General features: G+C 49.7%; 1 protein-coding gene across 3 annotated transcripts in view; it reads left to right on the plus strand.

Annotated features, from left to right (window-relative positions):
- The window catches only part of LOC135909254 (uncharacterized), an 87,796-nt gene that overhangs the window by 7,255 nt on the left and 57,944 nt on the right, over positions 1–22,597 (plus strand). Inside the window, exon 1 of one of the 3 annotated variants that reach the window (XM_065441151.1) lies at positions 900–1,121. The exons of 1 other annotated variant lie outside the window; for it this stretch is intronic. In XM_065441151.1, the coding sequence (XP_065297223.1) occupies positions 1,077–1,121 (45 nt within the window). In that variant the 5' untranslated portion in view covers positions 900–1,076. Of the gene's footprint in view, positions 1–899; positions 1,122–21,372; positions 21,397–22,597 lie in introns of those variants that run through there. One more of the 3 variants, XM_065441156.1, reaches the window with a different exon arrangement.

The following is a 22,597-nucleotide window of genomic DNA, read 5'->3' on the forward strand; positions in this document are numbered from 1 at the left end:
AATTTCCCGCTTCGTCTCGAGGAGGCGGCCCTCCGGCACCTGCTGGGAGGAGAACAGGTGTGACAAGAATCCCTCGGCGTGAGGGTGATAAAGAAAAAAGAAATGTACAAAAAAAATGGCTGTGGCTTAGGTAAGGTTAAGCCCAGGATGCGAAGCATACTAGCCTTTATTTTAGTTGTTGAACCACTGTTTAGCCTGGTGAACTGCTGTTGCTTGGCTATATTTGGTTCGGCTAGACGAAGAAACAACTCATGCATTACTTCTTCGCCTTCAAGAGTGGAACGCGACAGCGTTCCCGTCGACCCGCCAAGGGGTGTAAGACAATGGGCTACAGGGCAGCGACTACGCGCCCCGCATTGGACGCGGTGAGCGTCGAGCAAAGCAGCGTTCGGCGCGGCAACGAAATGTGCGCCTGAGCAAGAGACGCACGCCTTAGAAACAGCGCGTTTCTAAGGCAACACCGCATTCACTAGAGGCGCTTTTGTACCGCTTTGAAGCGTTGTACTCGTGGCTCAGTGGTAGCGTCTCCGTCCCACACTCCGGAGACCCTGGTTCGATTCCCACCCAGCCCGTCTTGCAAGAGTTGAGCCAAAGCCACTTCTCCTCTGTCGTGACGTCACGGTGTCACGTGATTTCATGGTCACCGCCGCGCCTGAGGAGCTGGGTTGAGCCCTCGTAATATGCTTCGCATAAAAAAGGTAGTCTCAAAGTTGCTCACGCCCCGACGCCTGCGCTTGCGCTTCCGCGGCGGACTAGAGCGCACGCACTGTCCGCCGGGGCGCGCGTATTTAGCAGACGACGACTCTCGCGGAGGAGGCCCGCGTGACCACGGCACGTGACTCATGTTTCGGTCACGTGACGCCGGTTCGTCGTCATGGCGCGGCGCGCCCGCCGCCGGCTCCTGTCCGACTGGGGCGATGACGTTCGCCGGGCGTCGTCTGCGGCCGCGAGGCAGGCAGCATCGGAGGCTGCCTGCTGCCGCCTGACCTGACGAAGGCGTGCGGCATTGTGTGTGCACGTGGTGGAGTGACGTGCAGCATGTGTAGTGTTGTTGTTTTGACTGGACGGCTGGTGTCATGGGTTCGGACCGACTCTACAAGGAGATTTGGAACCGATTTACGGTGAGGAACGCCGCATCGTCTCTTTCTCCCGTGTCTGCGCGGAGTTTGTGCGACCGGTTTGGGCGCGGAGAAAGTTTTGGAAGGGGCGGGAATCGGCCCGGACGGCGGAGCCGGTTTCTGTCGAGCCGTGTGGTGATTGCACCCGAGGCGACAGTGGCGGTTTGCGTCGCGCATTCGCTTAGAAAAACGCCTCAGCCTGAACTTTTTGGACCGTACGTTGTAGGTAAAATTTGACTCATTATGGCGTACCAATGCGTTTGGGCTTTCTGAAGAGCCCCGTATTTTCGTTTTAACCAGCGTGTGTGTACTTTACGACGGGATGCTTGTTATTTGTTACATGTTCTTTAGTAACATGCCTAAATCAGACCCCCAAAATATATAATCGGAATCACAGAACTACTATACCCCCAGTACTTGCGTTCCCGTAGCAACCGCTTTCGGAATTCCTTAATGGTGTTGTATGCCTTTTACAGATGAGGGAACTTAGCATATATATGTTGAGCACGTGGGCGAATTTCAAATTTTGACATTCCGCGCATAATCACACAAAAGAACTTTTAAGTGTTCAATCATTTAACTTCTGGCTTGACATACGCTGTCATTTGCAAGCGCCGCATTCATCGATGTCAAGAAACTAAAAGTCGGCCCCGTGAGCCGCGTGGCGGGCCATTTCCTTCTCGTGCCCCTGCGTGGTGGGCTTCCACGTTTGCTAAGAGGACAGGTGCTCGCTCGGAAAGACTCGAGCACCCACGCATACGCGTAGAACGTTATGGAAAAAAAAAAAAAGAGCACGGAGAAATGTTTCTGGGTCCGAAGCCCAGTTCCCAGTAATTGCGTTCTCATTCATCGCTGCTCCGCGTGCAGCTAGCTCTACGGTAGCGCGATGTGAATGAAATGATTTGTATCTCCAACGAAAAGAGGCTGGCATGCACGTCGAGATATGTTTCTTCGGCGGAGCTCCCAGGAGATTTCGTCGTCGCACGGGCGACTTTGCATTTCGTCTGGCATGCGTCTGCGGCGGTTCAAGTTGCCTTTTTATTTTATTATATCGTTCGCTCCTTTTCTCCTGGCCTTCGCGTGCATAATTGCGTCGGGCGCGTTATTCCCGTTGTCAGCGTCTGGTCCCGGTCCGCGGCGAGGCCCAGATTTTTATTTATATATATATATTTTTTTTCGAGCGTTCGACACTGGCCAGATGTGGGAGAAGGCTAGCACGCCCGGCCTCGAGATTTCGTCGCGGGCTCGGTTTCTTCCCGTTGATAAGCGTGCGTGTGGTGCCGACCGGCGAGCGTTTCCCACGCGTTCGTCTTATCACGTGACATTGTTTTCGTTGTTTAAGCATAGCTGTAACCATAAGATCCAATTTTTTTTATTTGCTAGTTTGTTTGCGACGTTCGTGTTTTGTGGTGGTATAGTTCTGCTTGAACCAAACTGCCCCGCATATTGAAACTAACCTCGAAAGGGTGGGTCGCCATAATGAAGCCTCCACAACGCGTGTTGCAATGCAGTGGCGGCCCTTTAAACAGCAGCAGCAGCAGCCGTCTCGTGCGTTGGTCAGGCAAAGTCGCGAGCGGCAGCTTACAGATGTTTTCAGCATACGCGTATCCTGCCAGTACTGTTGGGCCATAACTTAGAGGCCAGCAAACTGGGAATGAAGCTAGGGACTGCTCGAAAAGAGGCGGAAAGGAAATTGACAGGCTCAAAATGAGGACATTCATTCATTCATTCATTCATTCATTTTTATAACGTGCATCTAAATCAACATTAGGAGGTAAAGGATGGTACGATGGCTATTCATGCTCAAGATGAGAATAGCAGGTAGAAGTGGGGTGGAGCATATGTTATGTAACATGCAGGGTATATAGGCCAACCGGTGGTGTGTCAGATAAACAGAGGGAGTATCAAGGAAAAGAAAAACACATCCTGATGGCACATTCGAAGGTGAGAAAATTTGAGGGCCCGCATGGTGGGTTCGCTTGGCGCAGGGCGAGGGAGTTTGGATATCTCTGGGAGAGGCGCGCCTTTGCCCTGCAGCGATCCCGATTGCGCTGTTGATTACGATGTTTCTGCTTCGTTTATCCTGATTAGAAATATAACTGCTACCGCTTTAAATCTACACAGAATCGTAGTGATTGCAATGAATTGTATTAAAAAGAAGACGAAGGTGGCTGTTATGAGGTTGTTGAGATGGTTGTTCGGAATGATAAAGAAAGTGTCCACACCTATTGTGCCAGAAAAACAGTAGCGGACATCGCAGCCTTTCGCTCTGGGTGGAGGAAGGCGTGAAGGAGAGGGGGATACCTTGTTATTGCGGGGACACTGTCTCGCTCGAGGCGCTCACGTGACACTCTCCGCGACCGGTGGGGAGCTATCAATAGCACTAGACTTCCCCAAGTGATATTTCCTTCCAAGGAGTTAGCACAAAATGGCCGATTAGCGCTCACTTAGCACGACATGGTCGATAGATCCGTGTGCATCTAAGCCAAGGTTGAAGAGGCCAATACGAACGACTTGGTCGCTATTGAGAAGAGACGGGAGCCGTGTCAGTTAAGAAGGCAATGTCTATTGACTTCGGTGGGAAAGGGAAACTAGGTCGGCCTAAGGAGAGGCGATAAGATAATATTGAGGAAAGGCGAACATCAAGAACCCTGAGCGAGGAGTGGGCGACTGATAGGCGGAGTGGAAGTAAGCCACACAAAAATCAGGACGTCTGGTAGACGAAAGAAGAAGACGCACTAGCTGCGACTCGGAGCGGTTTTGTCTACGTGTAGTGGAGCTTGCGTTAACGAAATGCTCATACAGTTTATAGGGCGGTCCTTAAGTAGAGGTGTCGACCGATCGGGATAGTGAACAAGAACATCAACAGAGGCGACCTGCCAATCACAAACCGATATTACGAACGAAACGCTTTGCGACCCCTGTTTCGTTTCTTTCTGTGTGTGTGTGTGTGTGTGTGTGTGTGTGTGTGTGTGTGTGTGTGTGTGTGTGTGTGTGTGTGTGTGTGTGTGTGTGTGTGTGTGTGTGTGTGTGTGTGTGTGTGTGTGTGTGTGTGTTTTCCCCTAGATAGCCTCCCAATGTCTTACACTGTTTATTCGGCGCGCCACCGCCTTGTAGAATGCGGCCATACGTCCAGAGACGCCGGCCACATACGGCCATGGCTGCCTGGAGCGTGACGGTCGCTGTACTGAAAGCTCGCGCCTTGTGTTCGTCGTGTTTATGCATTGGGATTTCTCGCTAGCGGTGGTGACTCAAGTGGAACACGGACCCGCGGCGCCGCGCAGGCCGATGACATCATCATCGAGAGCCTCCTTTTTTTTGGCCCCGAGCCGCGAGGCGGTTGCGGCGCTTGATCGAACCTCCTCGCTCTCTTCCCCACGCTCCGCGGACGCGCACGGTCAAAGGCTCGCGCCGGCGTACGATGATGACCGCCGGTAAAACAAAAGAGCGAAGAGACAGCCATCTTTCACCCAGGTCGCGTGCGCGCGCGGTACATACGTGCGCCACGTTTCACGGGCGACGCCCTCACCCCCTCTTCTGCGATGGTAGATACCAATTAAATCGCCGCGCTCTTCGCTGCATGCTCTTTTGCTTCGTTAAAATGGTGCAGCGCTGTGGAACCTATAGCAGCCGTCGACCACCCGAGGGTTAAATTCAGAAGGAGAAGAGAGAGAGAAAAAAAAGAAGTGTTGCGTTAGGGAATGGCGCCTGGTCGTCCTACGTTCGCATGCTATCGAGTCACGGCAGCCGAACAGTGTCTTCTTAACGTCAGAGAAAATCTTTTAAAATGAATAATAATAAAAGAAGAAGAAATTGTAAGGATTGGCACTATAGTTTTCTATCAGTCGCGGTTTGCTTATATCAAGCATTTATGACGAAGTTATGATGAATGGTACGCAGGAAAGAATTAAAAAAAAAATAGAATTGAGGAGGGTCCCGCTGATGCTAGGAAATCAGGTGTTCCTGGTCCGGTTTCGAAAGTGCGAAAAGCTGCCTCTAGCTGTCGGCGATGGCTGAGACGAGCGGTTCGATGCAGTATCGTATCGCGAGTCTTATACACTGTAAACGAAAATAAACCCAGCTGAGAGTTTTTAAGAGGTGATGTGCCCTAAAACCTCCCCTCCTCAAATATTTACTCCGATGTATGGGATCATAACAGCGCCATTCCCTCGTTTCACTCCGCTGGCTAGCTGCCGGAGTATTAAGGCGACATGACGCGATTTTACTCCGCTTAAGAATTTTGTTCTCCCGTTAAACTCCGACAGGGAGTTTTGAAAAACTCCCCTCCGCCGATACAGGTTAGTCACGTGGCTCTTCCCACGAGGCTGTGCGCCTCGCCAGCGACCGGGCGCGTTCGGCGGAGCGGGCAGAGCTCATGGCTGACGGTTTGTTTACGTCTGTGAAGTGTCGTTCCGTGACGGCGTTTCGTCAATTTGTTTCCCGTATATCCTTCCAGAAAGTGTTATAGGCATGCCTGAAGCTCACTGTATCTCAGCTTCAAGTACATTAGCTGTGATCACTTTGCTGACAACGATGATTGCAAGAACCACGTTTTCAAGTGCGGAAAAAGGCTTAGGTATACCTTGAAGCTGCTCACTGGCTCGTGATGTCGGCTCACGTTCTGGCTGTGTTTCCGTGCTGCGTCACCCTGTCTTGTGTTCTTCAGTACGTGAAATGTCACTTCTATGTCCTTTTGAGTACATGCTGACAACGTCCGGTGTAATGTTTGTAAGGACCGCGTAGCAATGGCAACAGCAGCCACTGTTCGAGCGACGACATCCGTGCTAGTCGCGCATGAATGGCGTAACCCAAGTTCGTTGCGGTGCTGTGTTGCCAGTGAGAAAGACCGGAGTGCAAGCAACTGTTTTTATTTGTCTGTGAACGGATATCCTCGCCCGAAGAAAAACGGTAGGACATAAGTATATATGTGTGCTTAAAATAAAGCTTCTTATTGAGCGATGTGAATCGAATTGTTATCGCGCATATAGGTTTTGGTCACGTCGTTGCTTCCGATATTGCATTAACATTACGCTCTATCCGAGACACTGATTTAGACGCATGCCTGCTGACTACGAGTTTAGGGGTTCACTCGACAGATCAGCGATGTAGCTCCTTTTCGCAACCGAGACAGATTGCTTGTACTCAGAGCAAGTAGTGCGGTGTATAAAATGTATGTCTGCGCATTTTTCGGTGTTACGTCGGCTGCTGCGGGTCATGCTCACACGTAATAATTTCTTGCTACGCTACCACTATATCGAAAAAATGTAATTTTGCTATGCAGCACATGCACTTACATTTTTCTAGCTTACTGTAACTAACGCACTACTTTTTGGCCGCGAACGCCGGCAGTGTGCGAAGTCGCTTCAGCACTCACAGAATGGCATAGTTTTGAAAAATAACGCCATTAACTTTTTTTCTCTCACTATTTTGAATTAACAGTTTTGTGTTGATTAAGGTATTCTGTTAGTTTCAAAGAGGCAGATCTCGTATCAACGAGCATGTGAGTCGTAATTCTGAAAACAGCACAGCTGCTCCCTTGGCGGTTTCGAGGCACACAGTATGGTGGCTATATATACTGGCATCGTTGCATCTTGAGTATCGCGTGTACGTGGGATGTCTTTCAAATTTCTGCATTGGGCGTTTCTGGAATGTTTATGTATGTCATGATATATGTGCTTTCATTGACTTGTTTCATCGAATTTGACGCGGTCTCGTGTGCATATTTCGAAATTTGACCAGCAGCCTCTGCATGTAAACATGTTCGCGCAAACTGACGCGATGCCTCTTTTTATACTCCCGTTGCACCTCGAAAAAACTCCGTCAATTGCGAAGCAAAAAATTAGAAAAGACAGAAAAAAACCTCCCATAATTCCACGCAAAAATTCCGCTCGTACGGAGTAAAAATTCTACTCCGATCATACGGAGCATAATAAACTCCGAACCGGGGGGTCGCTAGAGGACAAGCAGTATACTCCCACCTCGGAGTTATTTCCGTTTACAGTGTATACAGCTGACGAGCAACTCTTACGAATTCTCGCTTCGCGCAGCAACTTGGCGCTGCATCGAAAACCTCACTTCGACTTTCCCGGAAACAACAGCGCTTGCCGCGGGCAATCGGGGCAGTTATATCAGCGAAGTGGTCCGGGGAAATCGGGTGTAAACCGAGTGATATACGGAAACGTCGATGCGGTAGTCATCCCGAACGACCCGAGACACTACGGCAGGCTAGCCTGTGACCGTGTTCACGAGGAGAAACGTGCATTTGTATGTATACGGAGCCGCGGTCGGCCGGCGTCCGTGGCTGTCTTTAACCTTCCACAGTACTGCACGGTATTAGCGACGATGAAGTATAGGAACCAAACGGGCTCCGCGCGTTCCGGTCGGCGCACCCACCCTACGCGCAAGTGTGTGTGCCTATATTTGTGGCGTGTATAATATCGACTCGCGCCGGCCGCGGATCCATCCACCGCCCGTTATGTAGCAGCTTGGATCGCGCAATCTCGGCTCGCGGGCCTTTTCGGGTGCCCGTGGTTCGGCACCATCGACGCTCTGTTTCTCGTGGGCGTGGTTCCATCGGCGTGTACACGGTGGGAGAAGAGTGGGATGCCAGTCGGCCTCACCCCCCTTTGTTGTTCGGCCGTCGTGCTTGGTGGGCCGTTTCGCCATCCGGCCGCGGCGTGGGCCGCATAGGCGATGCGCAGGGCGTATGCATACGCGGCCCTCTCTCCCATGCAGGCACGGTTCCAACGGCGCAGAAAAAAAAAAAAAAAGATACGGAACGGATTTAGTCGTCGCTGAATGTCGACCTCGTGGCCTATGGCACGGAGAGAGGTGCGGTGGCTTAGCACTGGTCATTCGTGTTGTTGTTGTTGTTGTTGTTGATGATGATGATGAGGAGGAGGAGGAGAGTGGTGAATTTAAAAGCAGCGGCATCTGCCCAGTCGGGAGTATTTAATGACTTCGATAAATGTATTATAAACGGATTAATAGACAATACTTAATTAGTGATACATGAAACGCAAAAAGAGTACTAGATATATATTTTACTTGAACAGTTAGCCTCAATGAAAAGTTACATAAATATACAAAAATGAAAGAGAAGCGAAGAAACAAATGATCAATTGGATCAACGGTAACGTTAAGGGGATTGGCGAAGGAATTGCTCTGTGGCGATCTATGTGTCTCTGTGGGAGCGAACCAACACAAAAGCCTCGAAAGAGCGCGTGGTTTGTTATGATAATATTTCTACTTAACTTATTGTTTATGATTAGCGTAAAAATAACGAATCAAATTGACGAAGCTTAATGCCTTGTTTCGTTATTTTGTTCGTTGGGGCTCTGCAATTCGCCGGCTGTCCTCGCTAATAATATGCGTCCGTTATTATTATCGGCCGGTGCTGGTTCTTACGAACCGCCTTGTCCTACGAACTCCGCTATATGTAATTCACCCCCCCCCCCTCAAAAAAAAAAAAAAAGAATGCCAGAGGTGCTACCCGTCAAAGTGGGACCACACCCAAGCCGCCCACCTGACTACCATCTGCGGAGCTATGGTCAGCACCATGAATTTCTGCTGAACTTCGTTGAACATAACAATATTTACATATAACATGCTCCACACGTTTGTCTCGCAGAAAAAAAATTTCGAATAAAAAAATATTCATCTTACTGAATCTGTTGAGAGCAGTTCTTTAATTAAAGGAATTAGAAAGGAATAGGAAGAAGCAAAAGTCTGCTGACCGCATCGTGATAATGTGACCTTGAAATGTTCACTTTTACAGCGGCCAGTAACGAGGAGAAGGGATGGGCAAGGGGAGGAAGAAAGAGGCAGTGGGTGTTTAGGACAGCTTACTAGCTATAGCTCGATGGAAAACGCTTTCCTGTTAGGCACACGGACATTGGTCCTTACTTTCTTGCGTTCTTTATTTTTTATTTACTCCGCCGATATTACTTTTATATACACTTATTCTGATCGTCCGTTCCTTCGCGGTTTCTCTCATTATCGCTGCAACTAATCCAACATCAGGTTTTTCCATGCGTGGTCTAGTATACGCGGCTGTGCTGTCGCCGTCCGAATGGCGAAGCAGTGCTATAGTGTACCGGTGAAACTTGCGGTAACTTCCTCGCGAATGACCTGGAAACGGATCGGGCGAGAGAGATGAAGCATGAACGGGCATACTACCGCTTCTCGCAATCAAAGATCGCCTAGAATTGCAGAATAAGGGAGAGAATTTTACGCGAACGGCGCACAGTGTATCTCGAAAGGCTTCGTTCAGGCTACTCATATATATATATATATATATATATATATATATATATATATATATATATATATATATATTGCGCAAACAAATATTTCAGCTTAATTATGCACAAATAATTATTTTATCTTAATCATGTGACATTTAATTAACCTACCCTAGCTTTCTGTAAGGTGTCATCTCAAAAGTTGTGGAGGATGAGGAGAAATGACCGTTCACAGCGTCTAATGCAGCTAAGGTATTGGCCCCGTTTAAGCTCGCTGATACACTCCGCCTCGCATGCATCGAACGCAGCCACGTTATAGAAACCGGGAGCCACGGGCATGACACTCGCGAAGGTTGTTTTGTTTATTCTTTCTCAGCCGACCGCCGTTTGTGTTCTTATAGAACAGTGCTGCTCTTCGAGACACCGACCGCCGCTGCGGATGGCACACTTTCACTGCGGTGCCCGAGATACGTGGACACTTTACTACGATAAAACTTAGTGCTGGGCTAGTTGGTGATGCATTCTTTAAATCTGATGGTAGCGCTAAAAAGGACGTCGTCGTGTCGTCTTTTCATCGTGTGTCCGTCCTTTTTAGCGCTACCATCAGTTTTAAAGAACTTTACTACGAACAAGCGTGTATGTAACGAGAGGCCAAGCAGCCGCCTCACCGCGCGCATTGTCGCTCAGCGATGCATGTAGGCGCGTTTTCGTGGGCTAACGTAAACACAGGCACTGCCGGGGGTGGCGGCATTTCCCATTGCGGTGTAGGACATACACAGTTTACGCCTTCGAGCATTTCGTACTATATATGTAACGGGAGAACTGGCGGCAACGTCGCGCGAGAGTACGATTTTGCAGGTTGTCCGGGGTTAGTGGCTCGCTGGGTGATTTGTGTGTTCGCCGGGCATGCCGTTGCTCCGTGCCAGCTGCACCGAGGTGCGTGAACTTCGAACAAGGACGGCCGTGTGCGGTTGGTCTTTAAGTGAAGCTGGTCTATGTCTACCATAGAACCGGACTTAAAAAAAAAAAAAAAAAAACAAGCGGGGTCACAGTGTGGGTTGTTGGTGGCCCCGTATACTTTGAAAGGGAGTGGTTGGTAGAATGTGAGCGAAATAATGGTATACCACTCCAATCCGCAAGGATAGTTGAATGAGTGTGTAGACAGGAGATGGGGGAAGCGAGCGAGCCGATAATCGGCTGTCGCTAGTCGATGTATCCTATGTTGTCCTAATAAACCGATGTATTCCTAAATTAGCCTCCCCGAGTGCTAGGTGTCGCCGGACGGCGACGAAGTCTCTTTGAAGAATCGTCTGTCTGGAAGGCCTGGGAGAAAAAAATTTAACTCCCCCTCTCCGTTCCTTTCCTCTTTCTTTTCTTTTTGACTAAAGAAGTGTGACAACGTGTTCGCCCGCCTGTAATAGCCTGTGACGGTAGCTGATCCTCGTGCTTGATGCGCCTTCGCACGTTACCCAAGGTTCAGGGTCAGTCATGCATGTTCTTGTTTCGTCTGTTCAAGTCAGAGAAGCTCTCGAAAGCATGAAATGTCATTCGTCCTTGACCTTGCTCGACTACTCGTCTTTCCTGATGTGGCGCGTGTTTGTCTCATGGCGGGTGATTAATTCTCATCTTTTCCGCTTCTAAATTAAGTTGCATAACTTGGATGCAAGAAGCGCCAAGGAGATAAACAAAGAGAAGAAGAAGGAAAAGGATGGTGCTTTTGGTTCAGATGGCAGTGCGACTCTAGCGAAGCCTGCCGAATCAAGACAGCTGTATATCGACGCGAACAGTATTTGCCGGTGCCGTGGGTAATAGGGATCACTTTTCTATGCGCTATACAGTAATGCCGCAGGATACGTGCCAGCTGCAGTGTACGAGCTGGATGGAATCCGGCAGACAAGCGGACGTCTCTGTTTGCTTTCGGTGTGTGTGCTGGGCCGCTTTGACGTGCTTTATAGCTGGAATGTCTATTGCGCTTGTCTTTTTTTAGGGCTGAAACCTCGGTGCTACGGGCTATCCTCACGTGCGCATTCAATTCCTTTCTTTCTTTCTTTCTTTCTTTCTTTCTTTCTTTCTTTCTTTCTTTCCTTGTTTGCTCTGGCTCTCTGACTTATGCACTCGGCAGCCTGAGCTACGCGTATGGGATATGCAGGTAGGGAAGCTGCGCTTACGGTCTACGGCTACACTGAGTGCGTGACCTTGCACTTGGTATGTAAAAAAAGAAAAAAAAAAGAAAGGGAAAGATACAGGCGGGCGCGCATTCTATATGCGCCTTTGTACGCCATGTCCGTAATCCGGTGAGGCAACAGGGACATCATGTGCTCGCTTAATTCTATCGTTGATGTGCTACACGCGTGAGTCCCCTGCGCCTGCCTCTTCGTGAGCAACGTACAACGATTCCTCGTCGTAACCATAGTGTACTTGCGTTTACTATTGAAGTAACTGTTCGGTGGTGAAGCTATCATATTTGGCACCACTAAAGTCACCGTCCGTGGACGTTTTGAAAGACAATGTAGGGTGATGTCAGCGAGGAAAGTGGCGCTCATGCGGGTATATGTGACGTCAAATGACGAATGGTGGACGCCTTCCAAAATAGATGCTGGGAAGTGTACATGGGCGCACTCAAGTCGAGACTTGGCACGCGTCCGTCCTTTTTATTATTCTTTTTTGATCACATTGTTTTGCCTCACGGCTAGCTCATGCTCATTTGCCGTTGCCAGATAAGGCTCTGATTAGATAGCATCAACGCCCGTCGAGCAGTGGACCTTTAAATGTTCGTTCAGCACTTATCGCTGGATGTCTCGTACCTGGCGTGCGTGTGTTTATGGAAAGCAGCTGGGCGCGTTGATTTTGCGCGGAACGAAAGGCAAGGGTTAACAGCGCACGCGTTTGTGCGAAGCACGCTGTCACGAAGGGCCTCATCGAGGGCTCATTACTGAAAGCGTGCATCTGCGTGGGTCACGACGCGAGTGTAAAACAAATGCTTACGGTCCCGAGGTGCGTACGTCATTATCGGACGGTGTTTGCAGTAGCGACGAAATGCGGGGAGCTCAGCATTAGGGGCTTGCTTGGTATCTACGTGTAACCCCCTTCCCACGTTAATCAGAGCTGCAGCAGTGATTGACGTCGTATTTAACCTAAGGAGAACTTTCGCAATTGCTCATGGGTTCTGAAATGAGAGTACGTGCGCTAATCTCTCGCAAATTTATGTGTGCTTAGCGCTTCATTTGCATGTGTCAGTCGTCATGGTTGAATAGGGAGCAATGTAGGTGCTATTTTAGTCGGAATAATAATTCGTTTAAGTGTGAACCTTTCTACAAGGGTCGGAGCCCTTAGCACAGCACACTAAGGGCTCATTAAACCCACGTGAAAACAAGAAAACGATCAGTTGCCCTGACGAGTCCCTTTGTCTAAGCGTTGGCTTCAGCCTGAGGCATCTCTTATTCCGACCACTGTCTTAACATTTCAAAAGTTTCTATCTTCCTGTGAACCCTCTGTCCTATCTAGATTGCGCATTAATCGTTGCCCAAGTGCTTGATTAGCTGTTCCCTTCCATAACGGGAGCCCCTCACCCGTGTGCTCTTCGGCGCTTCAGACGACAGCTCTGGCCGTCCGAAACAAGTGCCAGCTTCCCGTCGAGGAGGATTGCGAAACACTGTCGGTCCGAGTCTCGCGCAGCGAGTCGAATCGGCGGCTCACGCGGAGACCGAAAGGGAAGGGTTTCGCTGGGACGCAGGAAGCGAGGATGACTGCTCCCGAGGCTGCTGCTTGCTGCTGCTTGCTGCTGCGTGGCTCCAAAGAAGGGACGGGCGTAACTCGGAAGGGGCGCTCTCAATCACCGCGAATCCAATCGCCTCGGCTGCGGCGCTGCCTGTCCTTCGCTTCCTCGGCCCTGATCGTCGCCGCCGAAGCTGAGGCGACCACCCCCTTCCCATCGCGGATCGCGGGCGCGCTAGCCCGCCCGCCCCCTCACGCAATCTCGGCGTGTGTCCTGCGTTGGGTTGCTTGCTCGGAGGGGATCGCTTCTCGGCGGGGAGCCGGCAGCCATCCTCTCGCGTCTTTTGTTTTCCACCTATAGCACTGCCAAGACGACTACGGCGCTTGCCGAAATCACTTTCCTGTGACCGATCCGTCTTCCGGTATATGACCCGTTACGCATGTTTGCTTCGTTGCTTTCGCCGCGTGCGCTTCTCTCTTTTGGCGCGACACGGAAGATATCTGGGTTGCCACGCCGATTTGCGGGGGGGGGGGGGGGGGGGGGAAGACCGTGAAACATTTCGTTGCGGTCGCCGCTTCTGGTAGCAGAGTGTGGCTGCGTTTAGTTACGGGGTCACAGAACGTATCTTGAGGCGTATGTACACAAAGGTCATTGATAGCGTACGCGTCAATGCATGCGACACCTTGCTGCTTTTCTGTGGCAGCTATTAGTGAAAGACGCGTCGCATGTAGACGGCAGAGAAATGCTGCATTGTTGGGTTGGTAACGCTGAACTTGATTGGTCGATTATTTGTAAATTAACTTCGCTGAACTGACACTTACTGCATGAACGACGCCATTGTTCAGAGCTCTGGAATGTGTTTTGAGCATCTGCGGTTTTTAATGTGCGCCGGAGCGTCGAGGGTCTGGTGCTTTTTGAGGCTGCCACAGTAGGGGATCGAACCTGCAACCTCGTACAGAACGCCGTGACCGCTGTATCGCCCCAGCTCGTTATGTGAAGAGGCGGTGTATTGTTCACGACCAGGTCCGATTGCAGTACAATATAAGTTGCGAGATAGCCCTAATTAAGCAAAGTGCATGTCATTGATGAGGAATTTTCCTATTAATACAACTCAGTGCGGCCATTGATTGAAACATAGAATGGCTTCAAAACCTGACGTCATGCAAATGTGGTGACGCTGCCGTCAATGTTTGGTGCGGCCAGAGATTGTCGTCTTCATTGCATATCTGCCAACTCTCCAGAATTTCCCATAAGCTGTAATGTTAGGGTGCATTTTACGAATGTACCAATGTTGCGCCAATTAAGTTTTACGGAAGTGGATTTCTATCCGTGAACGAGTTGCATTTGTCGGTCCCTGCCCCTATACACCACCTAAAAGTTGGCGTTGTCCTCTATACCGTTGGAAGTGTCCTGATAGTGAAAGGATGCGAGAGGGTACTTGCTTCAAATCGAGTTTACACATACAAGTTCCTGAAGCAGTGTGAAATCGGCAGCACCAATGTCGCTGTAAGGTCGCTGTGTTCCAAAGACAATGTGTTGCTTGCCAAATCATTTTTTTTAACTAAGCGCTTATATGCATCCATGAAGAGGTGTGTCCTCAGCGCGAGCGTTGCAGCTCCTCTTGTCCCATGGAGGCTCATCAGTTGAGTTATGGGCTTGCCTCGAAACGTTTCTTGAATGTATTTGATATGAGAGGCCACAAGAACGTTCGAAGCGTGAGGTACGAAGTTCAGACGAAGTCATGCAAGCATAGCTGCGCTGCTCGAGTGTATAATGTGCGTTGCAGGGCCACTTCTGCATACGCAAAGATGCCCCTTCGCTCCATATACTTTCGAAGTCCACGCGTGACACCTTCGTTTACAGTTCCGTCGAAGTTTCGGGCGTTCGCGCTTTTGAGCATGATCGACGCGTCCTGCGGCTCTTCGCTGGAAGCGTCACAGCTGCGGTTGGTGTCTGCGCAGCAAACGCTGGCGGGAAGGAAGGGGGAGGAGGAGGTTAGGGGCGGTCGTTATACGCCTGGCTTCGGACGTCATTCAGAAACAGTTGCGCCGTCTGCTGCCCGTGATGAACGGTCTCTTCTCTCTGAAGAATGCGACGACGTTTTTGGGTCCCCGTTCCCGTTATTTAAAGTAACGAAAAGGAAATCGGCGGACGGGACTCACGGTACCAGCGCAACGAGGAAACGGCGCCAGAAGCTCGCGCAGAGATTCTGTGCTCTTACTTTTCTTTTTTTCTTATATTCGTCCTTCGTTCGGGTTAAAGTGTTTTTCCTGCTTCTCGACCCGAAGCCGGTTGTTTTTGGCGTGCCAGCTGACCCAAACGTCAGTTTGAGGGGTCTGCGCGCTTGGCACCAGGATCTCACTCTCTCTCCACGGTGGCAAAACTGGAATCGCCAGTGGCATACTGGCGATTCCAGTTTTGCCACCGCGGAGAGAGAGTGCGAGTGTTTTTCTTCGCTTTTCTTTCTTTCCCTAAGGCAAAGTTTATATGTTTTAATAGTTTCTCAGAACTAACTTATTGTTTTTGCCAAGAGAAATGATGGAACACCTAATATTTCTTACTATGGTTATTCTTTTATTTTTTTTTGACAACGCGAGCTATACCGCGGTGGATATACCGTAGTCATAGAGAGAGGGAAGGGAGGGAATAAACTTTATTTGAAACAGTTTGCAACGGAGGGAGACAAAAACGCTCGCCTGAAGTGGCCGCGCACACAGCCGTGCGGATGTCATACGCTGCTGCTCCCGGGGTTCATCTGAAAGAGATGGGACACAGAGCAACATTGCCATACTCGTATGTTATACGTGACTTGTAGACGGCATTTGGCTCTCTCTCTCTCTCTCTCTCTCTCTCTCTCTATATATATATATATATATATATATATATATATATATATATATATATATATATATATACATACACACGCACACGTAGGTGGCTGTGGCTGTGGGAAGATCGAAGGCACCGAACTCTGATCCCATACGAAGAGGTGGTGGGGCTGTCTCCGTTCTCTCTATTCGGTGAAATAATAATTCAGTGCACTAAAAAAAAGTTTATTGCCTTTTAAGCCAATTCGGCCAAGTTTTCGCATAAAGTGCGCCGCCTGTAGGATGTCCGCCCGCTTGCGTGCTTCCAGTGCGTTTTCCACTGGACAGTTTAGTAAAGTTTAGTGAGGAAACGGTGTACGTTCGCACCTTCTCCGTGCGTCGACGTAGCGCATATCTCAGCCTCGTGGCCCGCTGCAGTTCGGCGCAGTGAGCCGCAGCCTACGACTTGGGCAGCCTCAATTAAGGTGGCCTCGAAGCGTATGCAGGTAGGTCACCGACAAATATTGAAACGTTGGTGCAAGTCACGGTATAGCAGCGGCTCTCGCTTGTCGTGTGCCTTCGCAACTCCAGTTTATTCCACCGTGAGATTTGCCGTTAGCGTGGCGAAAGGTTCACTAAAATTTAGAGCGTACACCTGCATTATTGACACCGTATTTTAGCGCGTTTTCTTTCTTTCTTTCTTTATTGCTTTCTTTCTTTCTTTCTTTCTTTCTTTCTTTCTTTCTTTCTTTCTTTCTTTCTTTCTTTCTTTCTTTCTTTCTTTCTTTCTTTTGTCTCATTGGTCGAGCGTGCAACCGTTGAGACAGGTCCCGGCGTGATAGTTAGCAAGCAGAACGTAAAGGAGCGAAGCTGAATTCACTAAGCTTTTCGTTCGTAACAGCGGTTCGTCGTTGGCCAGCTGCAGTGATGTAGTTCGTTGTTTTGTATCTTAAGAACTGCTTTGTGAGTCCGGTCTGCGTTGAAGGAACCCTGTGACGCACGGTCAAAACCCAAATTCACAAAGCGTTTTATTTGTAAGTTCTGTTCTCGGCGATGGCTGGCTGGCTGCCTTTGCAAATAATATGACCAGTTAATATCACTACTGTTCGGAACTTTCTCTTGCGAACAGTTTTAGCGCATAGGAACTTTCTTTTTTTGTGTGAATACAGCAGAAGTAGTCTCCTTGTGAATTTTCTCCGCGCAAAGGGGCGCCGCGTCTACACGTAGCCACACCTATATGGCTCTTGCGTTCGTCAATAAACGCCTCGTATAACTCGCGTCTTATGCGATAACGGCTGCCGGTTCCAAGCGGATCGTAAAAACCACCGCGCTGTACGCAAACAAGGTGCGGGCAGATACGCACTTCTCGTTTCGGGGGCCTCGGTGTGTCTTCGTGGCCCGCATACTCATCGGCCGCCGAATCCCGCTCCGAAGTCGCGCACTGTGGCGTTTTTTTTTTCTTTCTTCGTGGACGTCGACGACGGGGCAATCAAATTTAGATAACGTTGGAATCCCGCGAGATTCCTAGACACCGCTTTGGAAAGCGCGCAACGTCGCTGTCGTCTTGTGGTACGCGAGAAAAATCGCAATTGCCAAATTCTCCGCGTTCTCGCGGGGCCTCGCGAACTATCCTGATAAAGGTGACGTACACGCACAAGCGAGGAAAGTGTTGGCGCTCGCTGAAACCGCATTTCACTGGCTTATGAAAGGGCCTACCCAGAGGGATGTTGCAGTACCGCTGCAGGTGTTACGAGCTTCTCCTGTTACTGTAAGAGTGGCCTGATTGCTAGTAAACCGCACAACCTTTTTTATCGGAGCAAACGGAACGACTGCGGTGGCATCAAAAGCGAACTTGGGTTTTCCATCTCGACGTAGTTGTGTTTATTTATTCTATATCTCTCTCTCTCTCTCTCTTTTTAGATTACCTTTCGTCCATCAATACCACATCCACAGCTGGCCGCCGTTCAGGTGTGAGCAGGTGTAACTTATAGACATTTACAGCGCGCGCGCTCAGCAGGAAGTTTTCTTACTTTCATTTTCTTCATTTGATTTAAAACAAACAACCAATTACTACTACTACAACGGTGCAGGATCGTAGCCGAGTCTGGGGCCCACTGTCGCGATTACCTTGCTGTCGGGATGCCCGAAAGCTCGCGGAATTCGCAAAACTTTTTTTTTTTTTTTTGAAAGAGGCGTCGTTTCTTTTGAAAACGGCTGTACCATTACACTCCGCAGCTGCTAGCCTTCGTTTGCGAGCTTGAGCTCGAATCCACGGCCCTTTTGGTTGGGAAAAACTGTCTCGTTGGCCGGATTCGTTTCCTGATTACATGTTCGCTATCGACATTGGCAGGCGTTCGTTCTGATCATGCACCGCCCTCTCAACACTGCGAGCTGTTTAGAACGACTGAAAGTTGAGTTGAGCAAGTTGAACGCACACACACACACACGTATGTGTATTGCAGGCCCTCCTCTCCGTGTCACTTATCACAACGGTACCACTGTAAAACTGCGCGTGAATGCGGTGCGGGCCCTGATCTCATCAAGTTTAGTTGCTGGCAATCGGGCCTCTGTCGGGATCTTCCGACTCGAAGACGGAGCGGCTGCGACGACATGCGTCCCACGCCACCCAGCGTAGCGGCATCGCGGCGGAGGCTTGGTTGCTGCTGGCTGGCCTCTTGCCGGCCTGCCTGCGCGCCGCCGTCGGGGGCAGCCTTCGTGCGGCGGCGCTGTCGCGGCTTTCCGCGTCTGTCCGCGGGCATCTTCGCGTCCCCCTCTCCTCCGCCTTCCTCGTCTGGCGGGGGCTAATGAATGCGCGCGCGCAGTGGAATGCCTGGCACGACGATCATCAGGTTCCACTTGCACGCGCGCGCGCGCGCCGCTTGTCCCTGCGCCGCCTTTCTGCTTCTCCGCGCTGCTTGCACGCATGTAGGGATGTGCACGGTATTATGACGGTAAGCCCAAGGGTGGAGGTGGGGAGAGAGGAGGGGAGGAAGCTTGGAAGACAGCCATTCTGCGCCTATCAAGACAAAACTCTGAACTATTCCGCACTGGGCAACGAAAGCTACCCGATAATGTAAGGCGATAGTGGAGGAGAACCAGGAGAAGCAGGTGTGCTTGTCCGTTGCCCGCCGATGGTCCTACCAGGTGCGCGACGCCGCTTCACTGGGAGGATGACGGCCTTATTATGGTAGCGCACAGTGCACGTAACCGATGCTGAAAGACGAACGTATAAGTTGGTCGCTGGAGCTTTGGGACGTGCTTACTAGCGCTCCATGGACAGGACATATCTATCTAGATATCCAGCTTTTGTTTTGCCCCCATCACTTTCCCGATAGTACACTCTGTCGTATTGCCCCGTTGCGCTGATAAATGTGTCTCACCACCCAACGGTCGAGCCTCGGTTTCCTTCCCGAGGCACGCGAACAGTTCTCGTCAACCAGGAAGGTTGACGGTCGGTACCCGTACGGCTTTAGCTGACCTGTCGGCTTGACGGAGTACGCCACTGCAGGGGCTCGCCCCGCTGCGTGTGCGCATTACATTGGCACGGCATGGTGCCCCCGCGGAGGGGCCTCTGTAGAAGGCCCCCTCGTTTAGGGGCCCTCCCCTGCAGGGGTGTGAGCCGTGGAGGGGTGTGCGATCTCGTCCGGTGAGAGATCGCGGTGGGCGCGCCGGCAGGCGTCAGTGCGCACCGCGCGAAACAGTGTGATACTGCTGGTACTATATTCTCTCACGTGCCGTGACCATACAGGGGCAGGCGTATCTGTGTTAGTACGCCGTGCGAGACTTCATTGATGCCCGCGAGAACAAAAAATGAACAGGCTATGAGCCTGGACGGAGGCCATCATCTTCTCTCTACCCCTCCCTTCGATTTTACACCGCAATTAACTCCTATAGCCGCGTTGTACTTTCTACTGTGAATAACTTGATTCTAGCGAACGATTGTGTCGAAAAGTTGGCTGCCGCAGACACTTCGAACGTGTATCGCGATCCGTCCTTCCATCCCTCGATTTAGTGCCCTCTGCGAAGTATTACGAGACTTCAGATTTTGTGGAAATCGCGAAATATGGAGCTTTGAGAATATGAAACGTTGTATACACCGGGCGCAAAGTATAGGAGATGAAATATATTAATATGCCCATGCATGCTTTTAGGCTTTTACTGGCATTGGAAACACCTAGGCACCTGCCCAGCCGTAAATGTCATTTCTGTGAACCGTTGATTGTCCCCGGCTGAGGTACCATAGCGAACGACTGCCCTGGTACAGATTCTCGAGTAGAAGCTTCGTGATTCTGGTGTAGAAGCTTCGTGCGTGCAGGCTGCCATTATTTTGTAAGCATCCATCGCTGCATACACACAACTACGTGCTGCTGGTGCACCAGCCGCAGGTATAAGCACATATGCTAACTCGAGGCCTTGTGTCCCGTCGTCGTGAGACTGCAGTGCTCGGGAACATGGTGCATATGCTTCGAACGTTATCTTACGAAAGAAGGCAACCTCGAAATGTGAAGAACATAATTGAATGAATGTATTTTGTTAGAATGTGTAGCTGGAAAGTTTACGAAAAGCATTGGCGACGGCTGCGAGTGGTTGAGGAGTCGATCTCGTGTTCGCGGAACACTGAATTCTCATAAGACCGCGAGGTGCTGGCGTCACGCATAGAGCTTTCCTCGTGCCTACCACGTTTTTTCGGACAAAGCTGCTTCCGCAGGCCAATGATGGCGTATGTTAACAGTCTGTTGTGGCAAAACTCGTAGGCTATACCAGGTGTTTTAGCGAACACTTTCAATTGGTGTCATACACACGATTCTTTTCTTCAACTGGATACGCCTTCCAGTCTCTCCCGCTAGAATATGTAAGTTGCAATGTGTGCCGCGTAAGGTAATTTAGTCAAAAACCTAATTATTTGACTTTTTGGTAATTAGTCGATTATGCATTTCAATTATTACGTGCGAGTAGTGTCCACCTTTCCGAGTAGACTAGCTCATGGACTAGAATTGTGCTACCTGCCACAGGCAATCATAAAAAAAAAAAATGTTTGAAAGTGTTCGCTGAAACACCCTGTATAGAGCTCCGCTTGGGCAACGCCTCCTAGATAACGCAAGGCCCGTGCACTTCGATCCGTGACGTCATGCTACCTTGCCCGACTGCCATAGTATCTAATGGGGACGCTCCCGATCGAGCCGCGGTGGTTTTTGGCGTCATCGTCTTCGTCACGCTGGGCTTGGCAATGGAAATTTCGGTCCAAGTAGCATGACGTCACAAATCGGAGTGCACAGGCCTGCTATTTAGGAGGCACTGGCTTGGGCCGACAACCGCTTCCGTCACAGTGTTTATCAGGTCAGCGGTTAGACCGAGGTGTCATCTAAACCAGCAATCTTTGCAGTGCTGTAACTCGCAGAATAACTCACGCTGTGTTTTACGAAAAAGGACCTTATATATCGGCAGAGAATGTTTGCAGATATCGACCCGGTATTCCCGCCTGTCCATTGTGATTCAGCCTCATCATACATGTTGTGAGTAGTTATTTTTTGCTAATTATGAAGATAAGTAATTTTTATCCTGCTCGTTCTCGCTGATGCGTAGTGGACATACCCGCACAATTAAAAAATAGTGCGTGTCCCGATGTCTCATTGGGAACCTGTGCAAATTAGAAATTATGGGGTTTTACGTGCCAAAACCACTTTCTGATTGTGAGGTACGCCGTAGTGGAGGACTACGGAAATTTTGACCACCTGGGGTTCTTTAACGTGCACGTAAATCTAAGTACACGGGTGTTTTCGCCTCCATCGAAATGCGCTCCGTGGCCGCGGGATTCGATCCCGTGACCTCGTGCTCAGCAGCCCAACACCATAGCCACTGAGCAACCACGATGGCTACCCGTGCAAATAATTGTGTATTTTGGGTATCCGGGTATATAAGCACTACCAACCTTTTCTTTTTCAAAAGTTATGGAACATTTCTGTACTATAGGAATACGTGCGAACTCTCGAAGATAAAGTGATGACAGCATCGCGCAATGGTTTAAATATCCTACACAAAATATTATCTTTCTTCTTTATTTTTTGTTTTTTGTTTTTCATTTAAATTGTACTGAACTCTGGATAACTTGTGGCTCGGTGTGTCACTAAAATTAAATTGTATTCTTGGGTTTTACGTGCCAAAACGACGATCTGTGACGCACGCCGTAGTGGGGGACCACACGTGGCCTCGACTGGATTTCATTTTTTTTTTTTTTTTTTTGCAAACATCTCCAGCGTTCAAGCCTGTCGTCTCATTTCGGGCAGGCGACTTGAAACAGTCATATATAGGGTGCCCCGGCTAACTTTAGCCAAGTTGTTCACCGAAACAAAAAATAATTATTAATAAAAAGGCTGCATGACATACAACTTTCGGTCCCGAAGTCGTGTCTTGCACCGTGTCCCCTCCCCCCCCCCCTTTCTTTTTCGCGTTGAACAGCTTGCCTAAAGTTAGCGCGGGTACCCAATATGTGTATATATGTATGAGAACTTGGGCGAGTTTTTTTGCTATAGAATGCTGGCTTCAAGTAATTTAAAAGACTCGAAAAAAAAAAATGGGCCGCGGGTAGGCACAGTCGTCTCCACACTCCGCGCAGCCTTCCCGCTTGAACGCTGCTGTTTGCAGTCATACGCTATCTCTTAAACTAAACAATAAGCGAACACCACGAAGATTAAGGAAACACTTTGTTGCTGAAAC

Source organism: Dermacentor albipictus, chromosome 5 (genome assembly GCF_038994185.2).
Source record: "Dermacentor albipictus isolate Rhodes 1998 colony chromosome 5, USDA_Dalb.pri_finalv2, whole genome shotgun sequence".
Lineage (NCBI taxonomy): Eukaryota > Metazoa > Arthropoda > Arachnida > Ixodida > Ixodidae > Dermacentor > Dermacentor albipictus.